Source organism: Psammomys obesus, unplaced genomic scaffold (assembly GCF_907164565.1).
Source record: "Psammomys obesus unplaced genomic scaffold, mPsaObe1.curated_primary_1811, whole genome shotgun sequence".
Lineage (NCBI taxonomy): Eukaryota > Metazoa > Chordata > Mammalia > Rodentia > Muridae > Psammomys > Psammomys obesus.
In genome coordinates this window covers 61,343,034-61,359,707 of record NW_026591086.1, presented here as the reverse complement: position 1 = coordinate 61,359,707, position 16,674 = coordinate 61,343,034, and the positions used below count along the sequence as shown (strand labels likewise).

General features: G+C 39.5%; 1 protein-coding gene across 3 annotated transcripts in view; it reads left to right on the top strand.

Moving 5' to 3' along the window:
• Positions 1 to 10,433: 10,433 nt before the first annotated feature.
• The window catches only part of Fgf14 (fibroblast growth factor 14), a 749,699-nt gene continuing 743,458 nt past the window's right edge, over positions 10,434 to 16,674 (top strand). The window contains exons 1-2 of one of the 3 annotated variants that reach the window (XM_055609577.1): positions 10,434 to 10,732; positions 11,371 to 11,435. In XM_055609577.1, coding sequence (XP_055465552.1) covers positions 11,384 to 11,435 — 52 coding nt within the window. In that variant the 5' untranslated portion in view covers positions 10,434 to 10,732; positions 11,371 to 11,383. Of the gene's footprint in view, positions 10,742 to 11,298; positions 11,436 to 16,674 lie in introns of those variants that run through there. The other 2 variants (XM_055609578.1, XM_055609576.1) reach the window with 2 other exon arrangements.

The window sequence follows — 16,674 nt, the reverse complement described above, 5'->3', positions numbered from 1 at the left end:
TCACTGATTGGGGAGGACCTCCTCCCCTTTCATCTGACCCTGTTTTATCAAGTATCTTCAGGACTGGCTGCAAAGTCCTCCCTATGCAAAGTCCTGCATAGCAGGACTGCTCCTCCCTTGGGGGTTGAGGAGGTCAAAGAGCCTGCCATTGAGTTCCTGTCAGAAATAGTCCCTGTTCCCCTTACTATGGGAAACCAATTGGTTACTGAGCTACCATGGGCTTCATCCAAGCAGAGGTTCTAGGTTATATCCATATATGGTCCTTGGTGGAGTGTCAGTCTCAGAAAAGACCCCTGTGCCCAGATATATTTGGTCCTTGTGGAGCTCCTATCCTTTCCACATCATACAGACTCCCCCTTCTTTCATATGATTCCCTGCACTCTGCCTAAGGTTTGGTTATTAGTCTTAGTATGTGCTTTGATATACTGCTAGGTAGAGTCTTTCAGGGGCCCTCTGTGGTAGGCTCCTGTCCTGTTACTTGTTTTCTCCTACATCCAATGCACATCCCATTTGTTTTTCTAAGTGAGGATTGATCATCTTACCCTGGGTCCTCTTTCTTGTTTATCTTATCTTATAGGATTATATGAGTGAGTATATACCATGTGTGTCTTTCTCTTTCTGGGATACCACACTCAGAATGATCTTTTCTATATTCCACCATTTGCCTACAAATTTCATGATTTCCTCGTTTTTGATTGCTGAGTAGTATTCCATTGACACACACACACAATTTTAAACAGAGTTTCTCCATGCAACAGCTCTGGCTGTCCTGAAATTGAGAGATCTGCCTGCCTGTGTTTCCTGAGTGCCGGGATTAAAAGCATGCATCACCATGCCCAGCTTTTGGAAATATATATTGATTAAAGGAAAATGATTGATGACAAGGTTAAAATATGTTTTTTGTGTATCTGTTTTCTCCAATTTATGAGTTAATTAAACATGACCTTAAACAATAATCTTGAGGTGATCAACTAATTTTTGTATTCATTAAAATATGAAAACTGAGTTAATGTTAAATAAAAGTTATGCTGAGACCATTATACATATGTATATAATATGTAAACCATTTATTTCAGATAAGTAATAAAATAGATAATAGTCCTGATGCTAATAATGCACTAAGTAAAATCAGTGTTAAAATATATTTTAAGCATTTTCACCTTCATACACAGTAATGTGTACTTAAATGTTCATGAGATTTCATGTTGATATGAAGAAAGATTTCTTCCCTCAAGATATACTCTTTAGTGTATGAATTAACATAAAATAAACATTCAGGGCATGAACAATTAAATATATATGTAAGTGAGACTTGTAGACTGCTACATAAAGCCAGTTATGCAACATTAGGAAACTCAGCACACCAGATTTGTACTATTTATTCTTTTGAATATGAATTCTTTCCTATTTGGTATTTTCTTTCATTTTTGTGAGCTATATGTAAAAATGTATGACACATATATTTGGATCACAATTTTCACATTAGTTTCGATGTACTGACTTATAAATGACATGTTTTACTCTATAATGGGGAATTTCAGTTATATATTAGGGAATCATGTGAGAGTTCAAGCTGATTTTTAAAGCCTCTTTTTAATGAAGCATGAGAAATAAGTACAACTAAGACACTTCCATTCAGTTCAGAAAGAGACCATTATGAATCTCACATAAGTATCAGCTACATTTAGGGTATAGTGATTCAGTCTTGTCTTTCCTCTTTTACACTCAAATTCTTATCTTATGGTTTCTTGTTAGAGAGAGATAACCTACTACCATACAGACAAAACATCTTGGCAAATCTACTTCTGATCTCTTCCAGTGAGCTTAGAATTAGTGATGCTGAGCTGTCCATAGGAAGCTCATCATATAGAAGAATAGTCCACTTCTATGTAGGTACCTATACAGTTCTTATCCCCCAAACAAACCAATAAAAATAACCTAGTATCCAGGGTAAATACTATTCTTAATTTTAGAATATACACATCTCTCTATAAACAGAAAAAGATTAAGTTGGCCAGTATGATGATTCAGTTGGTAAAGTGCTTGTCATATAAGAATTAAGATCGAGGTTAGGCCGAGTGTGGTAGTGCACATATGTGATCCCACCACTCAGGGAGATGGAGGCAAGTAGATCTCTGAAAGTTTGAGGCTAGCCTGGTCTATAAAGCAAGTCCAGTACAGCCAAGGCTACACAGAGAACCCTGTCTCGAAAAACCAAAAAACCAAACCAAACCAAACCAAACCAAACCAAACCAAACCAAAACAAACCAAAACAAACCAAACCAAAACAAAACAAAAAATCTGAGTTAGGTTCCCATGATGTTAACCACCCACATGAAAAGCTGGGCATGGCAACTACTGGAGAGATAGAGACTGAAAGATCTCCAGGACTTCCTGGACAGTCAGTCTAGCCAAATTGGTACGTTCCAGTGAGAGACCTTGCCTCAAAGAATATGTAGAGACTATCCAGGAAAAAACATGATATCTGCCTTTTGCCTTCACACACACACACACACACACACACACACACACACACACACACACCACACACCATCCACATACAACTATACATAAAGGAACACACAAGAAATTGTTGTTGAGCCGAGTGTGGTGGCACATGCCTATAATTCCAGCACAGAGGTAGAGGCAGGTGAATCTCTGTGAGTTTGAGGCCAGCCTGGTCTACAAAGCAAGTCCAGGACAGCCAGAGCTACACAGAGAAACTCTGACTCGAAAAAACAAAACAAAAAAAATTCTTTTGTAATATAAAATGCTGTATCTAAAGTTATTTCATTCAATAACCACAAAAGTTAGGAAATGGATTCCATGTGTGGAAAATGTCATTTCTTTTTAGTATACTTCAAATCTAGAGAATAACATTTTGCAGCAGGGGACATGCTTTCTTAGAATAAGATACAACAAAATTTTGGGTTAATGGGGATATAATAGTATAGCTTGAAGTAGTCTATAGAAAGTTACGATTGTTTTGATTTTCTTTGTCAAGATATTTAATTAAATTGAAATTTACATAGATTTAAATAAGGTTTAATGTATTTATTAATTTGAGGAATGTATTATAAAACATTTACAACATTTATATAATGTATCATGTCTCACAGGTCCAAAGACTGCTTCGGGACCATCCTGTTTGTGAACAGTTATCTCCCATTTACTTCAGAGGACACACAGTGGGGTTCTTGGGATTCTTGTGGCTGTGGATATAAAATTCAGGCTTTGTTGTTAGTCACAGATATGTGGGCCAAGACAACATTCATTTTGGTGATAAATGAAGCCTTGTGCCACATTGACAAAAGAAACACATATTTCTGGGGATGCATGGGATTCCTGCTTTCCTTTGTATCTCTTGACATGTTCTTTACGGTTTCATTAACACATTCTCTAAGTATAATAGGAACAAAAAGAAAAATCTTCTTATATTATTTTCCAGTACTTGTAGGTTAAAAGAAGTGAAAATTAGTTCTGCCTCTTTCCCTCCACATTATGGAGGGATACAATTAAGAAAAATGGTCATATAAGAGAGAAAGATGGAAATAAAATTATTGATAGTTTACTGACAAGGTTATTTAAGGAATAAAAATGTGACCTGTATAAAAGAATTGGCTTTCCTAAATCAGGAGCTAACAGAGTTTGGATCTAGGAAACAGGCAGCATGGACCCAGACTGTAATGTTCACTTTCAGCTCTGTCTTGGCTTGGTAGTCTCTAGACTTAAGAGTCTGAGAAAAATAGTTTACTTATGCAAAAGACAAAAAAGAGGAGACAAACAATAATATAGTGATAAGTCAGTTATTCCAGTGAGAAAACATGTCTTGGTCTCTCTGGGGAATTCTAGAAAGGATATAAAACACATGTTCCATCCTTATCCCTCCCAAGAGACAAAGAAACTGGAGTATTTAGTTGTGGGGAAATTCTTCAAGAGAGAATTCATTCTGAGGCTTTCTTGTGTGTGCCTAGGGAGAGGGAATGCTTGTGTTTTGGGAAATAGCACCTCAGGCTAAGAGGAGAAGATACTAGTGACTAAAATTCAATCACAGAAGACAATGAAAAAGATGTGTTTAGAGACTGATGTCTGCTACAAGTCCACAATATGTTTAGATGGAGATTATTCTTCAGATCGAGCAATGGTCTCTTGATTTGGACCACTGCTTGCAGTATGAAGCAGAACAAGCAGGGAAGTCTTTAAACTTCTGGACAGACTTGTCACAGAGGGAGAAAAGAAAAGGGAGTCAGACAAATGAGATCAAAAATCATTTCTTGGACAGTAGGAAAGGGCAGAGTAAGTAATTCAAAGAACCTTCCTAGAATGGTCCCTTTGGAAGAGGGGAGTAAGGTTTGCTCTGAAAAGAATCAATATAAGAACATGAGGGGAGAAACCAGTTGTTCATGACTACAATGGTAATGTGAGATTTAGAATTGTTAATTTCAATGTAACAATAATTGTTGACACTAATAATAATAAAGGAACAGTATCCAAACAACAAAAGTTTCTGTAATTCTAAAAAAGTTTACATGATGAGCAGACCCTAAGGTCTTTGTACACATACTGATTTTTTTTTACGTTTTTTAAAAAAATTCTTTATTAATTACACTTTATTACTTTGTATCCCCTCTGTGGTTCCCTCCCTCCTCCCGTTTCAATCCCTCCCTCCACCCTCTGCATGCATGCCCTTTCCCAAGTCCACTGATAGGGGAGGTCTTCTTTTCCTTCCTTCTGATCCTAGTCAATTAGGTCTCATCAGGACTGGCTGCATTGTCCTCTTCTGTGGCCTGGTAATGCTGCTTCCCCCTCAGGGGGAAGTAATTAAAGAGCAGGCCAATCAGTTCATGTCAGAGACAGTCCCTGTTCCTATTACAATGGAACCCACTTGGATACTGAACTGCCATGGGCTACATCTGTGCGGGGGTCTTAGGTTATCTCCATGCATAGTCCTTGGTTGGAGTATCAGTCTCAGGAAAGACCCCTGTGCTCAGATATTTTGGTTCTGTTGCTCTCCTTGTGAAGTTCCTGTCCTTTCCAGATCTTACTGTTTCCCACTTCTTTCCGAAGATTCCCTGCACTCTGTCCAAAGGTTCCCCATAAGTCTCAGCATCTGCATTGCTAGTCTGCAGGGCAGAGCCTTTCAGAGATCCTCTGTGTCAGGCTCCTGACTTGCTCAATTGCTATCCAGAAAGGCAAAGAGGATGGACATCAGAAGGAGGAGAAAAGAGGAAACAAGTCAGGAGCATATTGATGTTTTTATGTGACTAGTGTCTTTATCACCAACTCTTTCAATCTCTTTTCTATGAGTTCTTCTTTCTAAAATGCAAGGTTTTATCATCGTGCCCCCAATTTTCAACCTGCCATAGGTTGCAGTTGAAGGACTGGGAACAGAACAGAGAAGGAAGTGAGGGTGAGTAGATTTGACAGTGAAATGTTCTGTACTGGTGTTGAGAATGTTCAAGGGTGGCTTTCAAGAGGTAGCAAAGAGATGAGTAGAAGCTATGGCAAGGAGAAAGAACAGCAGACTGGATAAAGCCACAGGCTTTACAATACATATGTTGATTTTTTTATCTAGAAAAAATAACTCATATCTGTACGTCATTATTCATATTATTGATCATTAATATGAGCTCTGCCTCTAAGGGAGCAAAGATAATAAACTGCTGTAGCAAATTCACATGAAAATGTAGTGGCTCTGCTGTGTCTGGAATGTTGATGTTCTCCCAGAATCCTTAAGTGAAAGCAAAAGCCCAGGATAAAAACAGTGAGTGGTAGATCCTTTAGGGGGGCATTGAAAATGGAACATAAGGAATGCCATTAATGTTCTCATACAAGAAGTCTGAGGAAACCTACTTACTACCTAAGAACACAGGTGGAAGGCTCTAATACGCCTTCAGCAGGAATCCATCTTTGGCTTCTCAGATTTCAAATCTGAAAACAAACTCCTGTTGTTTTAAAGTTACCAACTTATAATATTTTGTTATAGCTCTGTAAAGGGATCAAGAAAGTTAAAATTTTCTTTTTTCTTTTTTTTTATTAATTACAGTTTATTCACTTTATATCCCAGCTGTAGCTCCCTCCCTCATTCTTTTCCAACCTACCCTCCCTCTCTCATCTCCTCCAATGCCCCTCTCCAAGTCCAGTGATTGGGGTGGTCCTCCTCCCCTTCCCTCTGACTCTAGCTTATCAGGTCTCATCAGGACTGCATTGTCTTTTGTGGCCTGGTAAGGCTGCTCTCCCTTCAGGGGAAAGTGATCAAAGAGACAGCTACTGAGTTCATGTCAGAGACAGTCCCTGTTCCCCTTACTAGGGTACCCACTTGGAGACTGAGCTGCCATAGGCTACATCTGTGCAGGGATTCTAGGTTATCTCCATGCATGGTCCTTGATTGGAGTATCAGTTTCAGAAAAGACCCCTGTGCACAGATGTTTTGGTTCTGTTGCTCTCCTTGTGGAGCTCCTGACCCCTCCAGGTCTTTCTATCTCCTCCTTCTTTCCTAAGATTCCCTGCACTCTGCCCAAAGTTTGGCTATGTGTCTCAGCATCTGCTTTGATACCCTGCTGAGTAGAGTCTTTCAGAAGCCCTCTGTTGTAGGCTCCTGTCCTGTTTCCTGTTTTCTCCCTCTTCCAATGTCCATCCCATTTGCCTTTCTGAGTGAGGATTGAACATCTTATCTAGGGTCCTCCTTCTTGTTTAGCTTCTTTAGCTGTATAGATTTTAGTATGTTTATCCTATATTACACTCATCAGAATGGCTAAGATAAAAAACTCAAGTGACAACTAATGCTGGAGAGGATGTGGAGAAAGGGGTACCCTCCTGCATTACTGGGGGGAATGTAAACTTGTACAACCACTCTGGAAATCAATCTGGTGCTTTCTCAGACAATTAGGAATAGTGCTTCCTCAAGATCCAGCTCTACCACTCCTAGGCATATATCCAAAATATGCTCAAGTACAAGGATGTTTGCTCAGCCGTGTTCATAGCAGCTTTATTTGTAATAGCCAGAATCCGGAAACAACCCAGATGTCTCTCAACAGAGCAATGGATACAGAAATTGTGGCACATTTACGCAATGGAATACTACTCAGCAATTAAAAACAAGGAAATCATGAAATTTGCAGACAAATGGTGGGAACTAGAAAAGATCATCCTGATATCCCAGAAGCAGAAAGACACACATGGTATATATTCACTTATAAGTGGATATTAGATAAAATTTTCTCTCTTTAATAGTTCAGAGGCAGGCAAGTTGTCCAGGAGGGTGAGAGAGTATGTCTGCTCTCAGTATGTGATCCTATGCTTGCTGTCACAGCTGCTTTTAAGCAAGGATGGAGCAGAGAAGCAGGAGCTACACAATTTCTTTCGAAGATTGTGGGGAGAAAGTTGGCCAGATTGCTTCTGCTCAAATATCACAGGTCAGAATTTACTCATGTAACCAATCATGTTTAAAACTACAATGAAGGTTGAGAATTATTCTCTTTGTCAAGACTACTTCTGTGTCCTTCCAAAACTGTGGTGGTGAAGTTATTACTAAAAGGTAAAACAGACGCATAACTATTGGGAACAGCTAGAACAAAACAGGATCAGACAGAATTTTTTTTTACTGATTTCATGAAAGTTCTCTCCTATATTTAAGTAGAATGTGTTGGTTGTGTCCTGACATCTTATTATACTTACTTTTATAATTGTTTACTATGACACACTGAGGGTAAGTTTAACTTTAAGGCAAATTTGGTAATGAATACCACATAATTTTACTGTGGCCTAATGAAAACATAATATTATGATTTTAAAAGCAATTCATTATTGATTTTTTACTGTCAGTCTTAAGGTTTTAGTATCTCCTTATCTTTATTCACAAGTATTCAATACCGGTATGTCTTTTTATATTAGTTTTAATTTTTGCCAACTAATACTCACTTGAATTTAATGTGACTGAGCAAGCATTTGACAATCTTCCAAAATGAAACTTGAATAAGAGTCTGGAACTCAAGTCAGCATGAAACAAATCTGTGTGGATCTTCCATGATTTAAGATGGAAACCTTCAGAAACATGACTTAACTCCAAGAGCACCTTTGGGCTCTTCTGTCACTGGAAGTTTATTTTGTGACTTACTATCCAACATGACACTCTCTAGTCACTTCAGAGTGGATGCTCAGTTGACACTGCTTGTATGATTGATTAAGACAGCCAGAGTCCAGGAGAACTGTGTTAATCATCTTTCTTCTAGATAAAAATGAGTTTTCATTCAACAATGTAACAGTTTAGTTGAAATAAATAATATATTAGTAAATATAGTAAAGAAATATGATTTTTAGGTTTGCAAAAAGGTCTCTTTTTAAGCCAAACAGTACATAGCCTCATAGATTCTCAGTAAGTAGAACAAAGAAATAAGTTTTTCACTAATAGATGACAAAGGAGACCATAGGTATCTGGTGGCCATTCTTTATTTTAGTCTTAAATTACTTCCTGTATAGAAATATCTGTCTTTCACTATTCAGAGAAGACAGTAGTATTTGTAATTTGAAGAACTTGGTTTGAGAAATACTGTTTATGCAGGCTTAACATAAAACTTTTTATTACCCAATTGTTATTCTATTTTTGAACAATTAATGCAATAAACTTTTGAAGAACCTTATAGTGGTGGGTGAGTTTTCAGGATTTTGATAAACAATGCTTTTTATTTGGTTATTTCTCTGGCTTTTGCCCAGTGGCACTTTATGGGATATTCTGGAACCCCTTGGAAGACACTAAAGAATATTACAGGCACAGCATAAACTATCTGTCTTTGATTGATGCAAAACTTAATCTAACTGTTTGGTATTGGTTATTTCATTCTTCCTCCTTCAAAAAAATAATTCTATTTTTCAGTTTTCCAGTCTTATTCATAGTAAGTCAGGCAGTAGACATGTGTTTCCTATTTCTCTGTTTATTTGGGGCAAAGCTGTGTTTAGACTATGTTTGATCTTAGCAATTGATTTAAGCTTTATAACATGATTACTTTGACACATAAAAGCATTGGCATTTGGCCCCTAATTTCTAATCTTTAATAGCAATTACTCATCTTGAATTCTTTTTTATACTAGTATAAAATTCATCCTTGTTTCCCAAAAGAATATTTGTAACAAATTTTAGCATTTAAAAATACTTCTTAACTATCATAACACTCAGTATTATGGAAGGTTGATTTTTCTGGACAATGATAATAAAGGGATTTATTTTATAGGCTAGTCTCTTCAATCAGCATGCAATTTCATAAAGATTTATATATTATACACCTACTACTTAAAAGATAGTTTGATGGTAAAGGTAGTAGTTTTAATTTTTTTCAAACAAATAACCTGGAATTTCAAAACAAACAGTTAAAGATTAGGGCTTACTTTTAATATTAGTTTTTCTGTTGAAGAGGAATCAAAGTGGCATAGCTTTAACATAGTTACCTAAGGAGAGTAGGAGTGGTCAGTTTCTCTGTTCTGAATCCTCACCTCAAACCTATGAATAACACCAGCTTTTACGAGTTCTGAGTAGTAGGAGCACTGCAGTTTGTACTGTTCTTTGTATCAGTCTGTACTGCTTTGTACATTGTATCACCCACCCTTCAAAAAAATCAACAGCTTTGCCCCAAATTCTTAGATTTTTCTGTGTAAATAGAGTGCTAAATTGGATTGTGTCCCCTTTGCTGGGAGACACTGTAGTCTGTGATAGGCATAGCGAACCGAAAAGGGTGAGTTTAATGCTGGTTCAATTAGCAAGAAGAAATAAGCCATTGGTTATAACATGAGCTAATCAGGATGCTTTCTGTCCAGAAAAGTATTTCAAAGGAATGGGCTATCTGTCTAAAAAAGCATAAAGATTGTCCTTCGCATATGACCCTCCCCACAAAAATATGCCTTTTCGTCTAGATTTTGGTGTTTGTCCTTTTAAAAGGCTGTTTCTAGAAATGTATATTTGCTATCCACCTATATTTTTCCATGAGCATGGCAAGTGGGAGTCATATCCCAAGAAAGAAAGGGACCTGATATCTAAGGAGAGTTAATGCTGCTTTTGAAGATGGAGAGTGGAGTTGGTTTTGGCTGTGTGCAGTGGCAATTAACTCCTCCTGCATGTATTTTCTAAGGCTCACTCATTATAATTGTTAATTTTACTTTTAAAATTCTGTTTTCACAGAAGGATATGAGGCTGGCTCAAAGAGTCAGCAGCAGGCCTATAAGCTGGGTGAGGAGGAAGAGGGTCTCTGGGGTTGGACTGGAGCAGGGCTGGGTTGGTGGAGGGGAGCGCTTCAGAGGGGTGGCACACACTGCAGTGACAGTCCCTCCCAGGGCTGGTTGAGGCACCTCACTGGTGACGGGTTTGAAAGCACGTGGCTACGTCATGGGAAGCCAGTCTTTTCAATGCAAACTTCAACTCCTCCTCCTCCCTCTAATGCCTGTAACTCACAGCCGAGGCTGGGCAAGGAATCCGGAGGGGAGATTTTCCTCATGCTCACGGTGGCTGGAGACTGGAAGAAAGAGTGTAAGGAAGGAGAACGGAGATTTGTGGCGCTTTCTACCTACTACGAGACTGAAAAGGGGAGGGGGCACCTACATTACATCTTCTCTTCGTGACTGGGAACTGCAGGTTCAGTAAGATCCTACGGAGCTCTGGTGATTGCTTATTTAAAAAAAGAAAGAAAAAAAAATTGACCGCGGGAGAAGGAAGGCTCCGTCTTTGGCAGCCAGACCCATCTCGGAGGTGGTATTGGTGTGTGTGTGTGTGGTGGTGTTCTGCTTTTTTTCTTTCTTTCTTTCTTTTTTTGTTTCTTTCTTTCTTTTTCTTTTTTTTCTTTCTTTTTTCTTTCTTTTCTTTTCTTTTTTTTTCTTCTCTCCTAGGGGCTACACAATGGCAGTCTTATCTCGCTAAGATGAATCCGGCTTGCCTTCTGCAGATCCGCCCATCCTCAGTTCCATTGAGTAAAAGGCTATGATTTTCTCTTTAGGGATCTTTTGTGCATTACTGTTCTCCCTGGTTAGTTCTGGTCTCGGTTGGGATTTCTTTGCTTTTTTTGGTTTGGCTTCATGTGAAAACGGATTTTTTTCTCTTCAACCCTTTGGTCATGATCCAGTGGTGATCAAGAGGGGATAAATCATTCACCCTGGCCGAGAAAAAACAATCGGTGAGAAGTCGCAAAGAAAAATACCACGTGAGGGGAAAAAACTGGGAGAAGATACGGAATATTAACGTTTTTCCTATGGTAAAACCGGTGCCCCTCTTCAGGAGAACTGATTTCAAGTTATTATTATGCAACCACAAGGGCCTCTTCTTTCTCAGGGTGTCTAAGCTGCTGGTTGCTTTTCGCCCAAATCAATGTGGTTTCTTTGGAACATTTTCAGCAAAGGAACGCATATGCTGCAGTGTCTTTGTGGCAAGAGTCTTAAGAAAAACAAGAGCCCAACTGGTAAGCAAAGCATGCATAATATTCTGTTTTTCCTGCTAATACCGAGTCTGTTGCTCACGGAGCTAGGTCTGCAGTTTTGCTATGCAGGAGGCCGGGGAACATGCAAGAAACCCGGACAGTGTTGCATACAGAGGTGTTGCATGAATAAACAAGGAGCCACCTCTGGATGTTAGTCCTCCCGATCAGAAAACCGTGATCAACAGCTCTTAGCTGTGACACAATCCATCATTAGGAGGGAGGAGGAAACTTTTTATACCCCCACCCCGACTAAGTGGATTTGGTTTCCCATGTCTGGTGGAATATTGAAGGGCTATGGCTTATGTCTGTGCCGGGAGAAAGAGCCGAGAGCTCGCCTTAGTTCTGCATAGCTTTAGACTTTCTGATTAGCTTGCACAATATTCGCCACCCATCACCTTTAGCAAAGTAAAAGCGCCCCCTCCCTCACTGCCTGACTCCTCCGTCAGCCCCCGCCTCCCTCCCCCGTCTAGCTCTGGGTGCTATTAACTCATTCCCTAGTCTGCCTCTGACACATTCAGCCTGAGAACACTGAACACTGGAGCAGGGCTTGTGCTTGGGGGAACCAGGACCCAGAGGACAAGCCCAATCCCTCTAGTATATGCCATTTAAGTCCCTTCCCCCTTTAAAAAAACTGTGTGGACACTCTGTTAGTGGGTCTCACACAATGTGTGTGGGATGATCATAGGGTCCCTGCCACACGCCTCCGGCAATCATGCGCCCCATTCCAAAGGGCTCTAACCAGGGAAACTTGCAGTATATTACATAAGAAATGCAAATGCAGGTGATTCCGGGAGCCAGGTCCCAGGGGTTTACTTCTCAGTGTCTATCTAGTCTGAGGCATTTGGGAGCAGCCAAGTGGGCGAGCAACCCTCAGGTAGCCAGACCGGAGGGCTGCCTGGTGGCGGCAGCTCTGGCAAAGGAGGCTGGTGCAGCCTTTTCTCAAATCATTCTCGTTGTCAGCCAGGAGTGTGCAGCATTCCCTGGCTTGGATAAGGTGGGAAAGGACCTGGATCTGTTTTTGTGTCTGGAGTTGTGCTGGGGAGGGAGGGGGCGGGGGACCCGCTGTCCTGCAGTGACAGGAGGCTGCTGAAGCTAGCTAGCACTGCGGTGCACTAGATCATAGCGCTCCGAGGCCGCCCTGACACCTGGAGCTCACAGCCGGCCACGCTGGCATCCAGAACTCCCACGGCTGGGCAGCAAGTGGCTGCTCTCTCCCAGCCTCTGAACCTAGCAAACGTAGCATAGCCTGGATGACGCGCTTGGAGGGGGTTGTGGTTCGTGGCTGCAGGGAGAACAGAGGAGCGTGGGTGGGCGGGGATAGAGGCAGCGGGTGTGGAGGTCGGATGCTTTGCGGCCACCACTTCTGCAGCAAAAGGCAAGGTGCCTGAGAGTTGTTAAGAATGTCCAAAGGACAGATGTTTCTGTGCTCAGGCTAAGGGAAGTTGCCCCTAGCTGGGACGCTTACTGGATTGTGGAGCTTCTGGGAGGAGTTATCTATTGGCTTTCAAGAGGGCTCCCTGCTGCAGTGGAATTATTGCCTCTGTCCTACAGCCCTAGTCCTTCTGTTCACTCCCTGTCTAACCAGCCTCCTTCACTGTCTCCTGTCCTTTTTACCCTTCTGTTCTTTAACTACTCTGCGTTTAGCAACTCTGAAATGATGTTCCCATTCTGAGATTTGTCCAAGGGGGTGGCTCACTGCTCACCTTACCACTGCAGTACTGACTCAGTCTCTAGGTGTACACCCAGCTCTTGACATCCAGCCCGACATTAAGGAACCCTGGTTCAAATAATACCCACCTACATCTGCAGCATGGCCTGGACATGAAATAGCTGTCTGCAGGACTTCCCAAAGTGGGACAGGTCAAAGGCTGTAGTCACAAGGGAGGGCCTACTACTACTTCACACAGTAAAAATAGTGGCCTTTTGAAGCCTTCTTGTGTTCTGTGAGAAGATTTAGCTCTCTTCTGAGAAAGGAACACAGTAAAAAGTCTTTCTTTTTTGAGACTTGACCATTTGTCTAGGCCCTGAAGTCAGCTCTTCCATAACATTGGTGAGTGGGAAATAACTCAGTCAGAGAGAAACACTAAGTTTGTTCCTTTATGTTATTATTGTAAGCGATTTTACAGAAAATGTTCTCCACCCCTACCCAGTTATCTTTTTATTAGACTACCCCCTTCCCACCCACTTTCATCCCTCTAGAATAGTCTTCTTTTTCCAAAGTGCTTTGGGTGTTGTTAAACAAATGATATTCATTTTAGGAGCAATTTATTTTGCAGCTACTATGTGCTAATATACTTGAGTGGTGAAGTGATGGGTTAACCCACAATGTGTCTGACAACATTGCCAACTGTTCAAATAGGATAGTTAAGTCTTAGATTGCCAGAGATTTTAGTCCAAACTGGAAGTCAGAGAATTTCGGAGATCTGAAAAAAAGAAGGAACACTGATGTGTCAAACTGTGTAGCTCACCTTCAAAAGGCTTTGCTCTTTTAAGCTGGATTCAAACCCATGCCTGTCTTTCCTCTGAATAGTATACTTGGTGAGGTTTATTCTCTTGCTATTAACATGAACCCTATAATCATTTGCAGCTTTTTGATCTCAAGATAGCAGTACAACCAAGAATTTAATTGGATAATTAAAATAAAACAAGGACCAAAATCCTCCTAACTGTTAAAAACAAAAGAACAGACTGACTACCACCTATTATGTTATCCTAAATCTACAAGGAAGACAATTAACTAGTTTGAAGCTAAAAGGCTTGACAGAATACCACCAAACACTAGGGAATTTGGTGTTAAGCATCCCTTACTATTTCAGAGTAAATTTTTAGGTTGTTTTTGCTTTCTTTGCAAGTTTTGAAATAATTTACTATTTTCAGTTTTTGAAATCATCAACAAGTGTGGGGAGTTGGGCTAAAGGTTCCAAAGACTTTTAGAGCATGTTGGGGTAAACATAAGAAGATAATAGAGGCATGGATTTAGAGTGAAATTTATTCATCAACTCAGAAGTTACTAATCAACTTCACAGTGTTACTTTGTCCTGTAGTTATGTTAAGTGATATCCTAGAAAGAACATGCAGCATGCATTTGGGCTACATATTTTTTTAAATAAATTACAATAGCTTAAAATTTTTGGATGTAAATTGAATCTACTAATTTCATGACAATACTTAGTATTACACAGTACAGTAATTATCGGAGAACACATTTGGATTAATACACATGCTCAAATGTCCTACTTTTAGCAGAGCGAAAGCTGTGCATTTAGAAGAAATGTTACCTGCTGTAGCTTTTGCTGTATGAGTCATACAAGGTGACTATATTTTAGGCAAATCATTAAATAGGAATATACTAAGTACAAGGTGCTTATTTTTGCCTGGAGGAGACTTGGTATGCTTTTTTGAACCAGTATAATAGTTTAGAATGACCAGTGTATATATCATGCTGGTTTAGGAAATAAACTAGGTCACTGCTCTTAAAGCAAAGAGTGATAAGGTAATAAATATGGTTGATAAGTTCTAAAGTTGTATCATTGCTGTTTCTCCAGACTCTTAAAACAAGCAAAATAAGTCAGGGACCTTTTCACATGCTGTACCCAATACACCACACACAAGATCCCCAAGCCTCCTTATCATGCTGAGACTTTGGAAAACTCAGATTTCAGATACATTAATGAGTGAGAGTCTTCTTTAGTTTGGGGTCTGTGGTGGGAAGATATATAGGAAGCAGATTACTTATACATAGTTCCACCAAGTGCACTGAGAACATTCCATAGACTCGTTGCCTTTGGTGTTCCCGTTACTGAACCCAGCCTAATCTGCTGAGTAACTTAGCCACAGAACATGCAGAGGTTGATAGCGACCATTAGCACCCATTTCCTACTGTCACTGATATCTTTAAGCCTCACTATTTATTATTTATTTATTTATTCATTCATTCATTTATTTATTTATTTATTTATTTATTTCTAATTGTTTTAGGTGTCCCAAACACCTAGTATGTTCCGGAAACTAATTTACATATGTATTTTAAAAAGCTACTCGTATATAGGTCTTTCTTTTGAAGTGAGAAAATAGGGAGATAGGGAAGGAAAAATAGTAAGTACCTCTGTCTTATCCTGGGGTTCTGGAGAGCTATGTCAGTCACAAATTGGCAAGACTTGAGCTTCTAAACACCAAGTGTGCAGCAAACAAAAGTAACAAATTCAGATAGTGTGGCTAGAATGGGAAACAGGTGGAAGGTTCTTCTTGTAACATTTTAAAACTGAGTTGGTCTGGATTCCATGGAGGAAGTTTTAGTTACCGAGGTAGTAAAATAAGTTACACGGAGCATTGTTACTTCATGAACCAAAGGTGGCATTTTTTTAGCTAGGCTTCCAATGAAGAAGCCTTCTTCCAATGAAGAAGAGTGTTTTTTTTTTTTTTTTCTTTAGGTTGACAGCCATGTTAACAAGTATAAAATCAATGCATAATAATATAAACTCGACTTTAACAATGCAGATGATTTTGTTCAAATGATGCATTACTCTTTGAATGTGCTAAAGCTAACTCTATACTGTGCTTTCATTTCCCACAGTGGACATTCCTTTACAGTGTTTGAAACCAGCCTTCTATGTTTTAGCAAGACATACATTGAAAACTTTTTGTGTTTTCATACAAATAGTAACAAGGATAATAAACAATGTTTTCTTTCTCTCCTTTGCACACTTTGGCATCATGCCTCATTTATACTGACTCATAAGTTTTCTATAAATACTGAGTATTTTTATTAAAAGCAAGCATTTATTTCAAACAGTTTCTTATACCTTAGGGGGAAACAGTTGGGACACTTGAACAGTGTGACAGAAATTCTGTCTCTGTGAAGTTTAAACCAGTTTAAACTCTAGGCATTATACCTAGAGTTGAAAAACAAACAAACCATTGAGCCCAATTTAGCCCTATCCTCAGGATAATGAGGGTCAGAGAGAGATTTACTTGCTTATCCACCTGCTAGTGTTTAGTCTATACATTTTTCCCCTTAGACTTTTAGTTTGTGCACCATGCATTAGATCAAGGCGTGAGTTAAACCTGGGCATTGGAGAACAGGGAATTTTCTGAGGGCTTAATTTCTCAATTTATTTCCTGACATGCAATTGCAGGTTTTTGCTATTCTGTTTTGGAAGGTCACTGAATCTTGATATTTTTTCTTGCATTATTCTCCAGTTGCTACAAAATAATGCTTCTA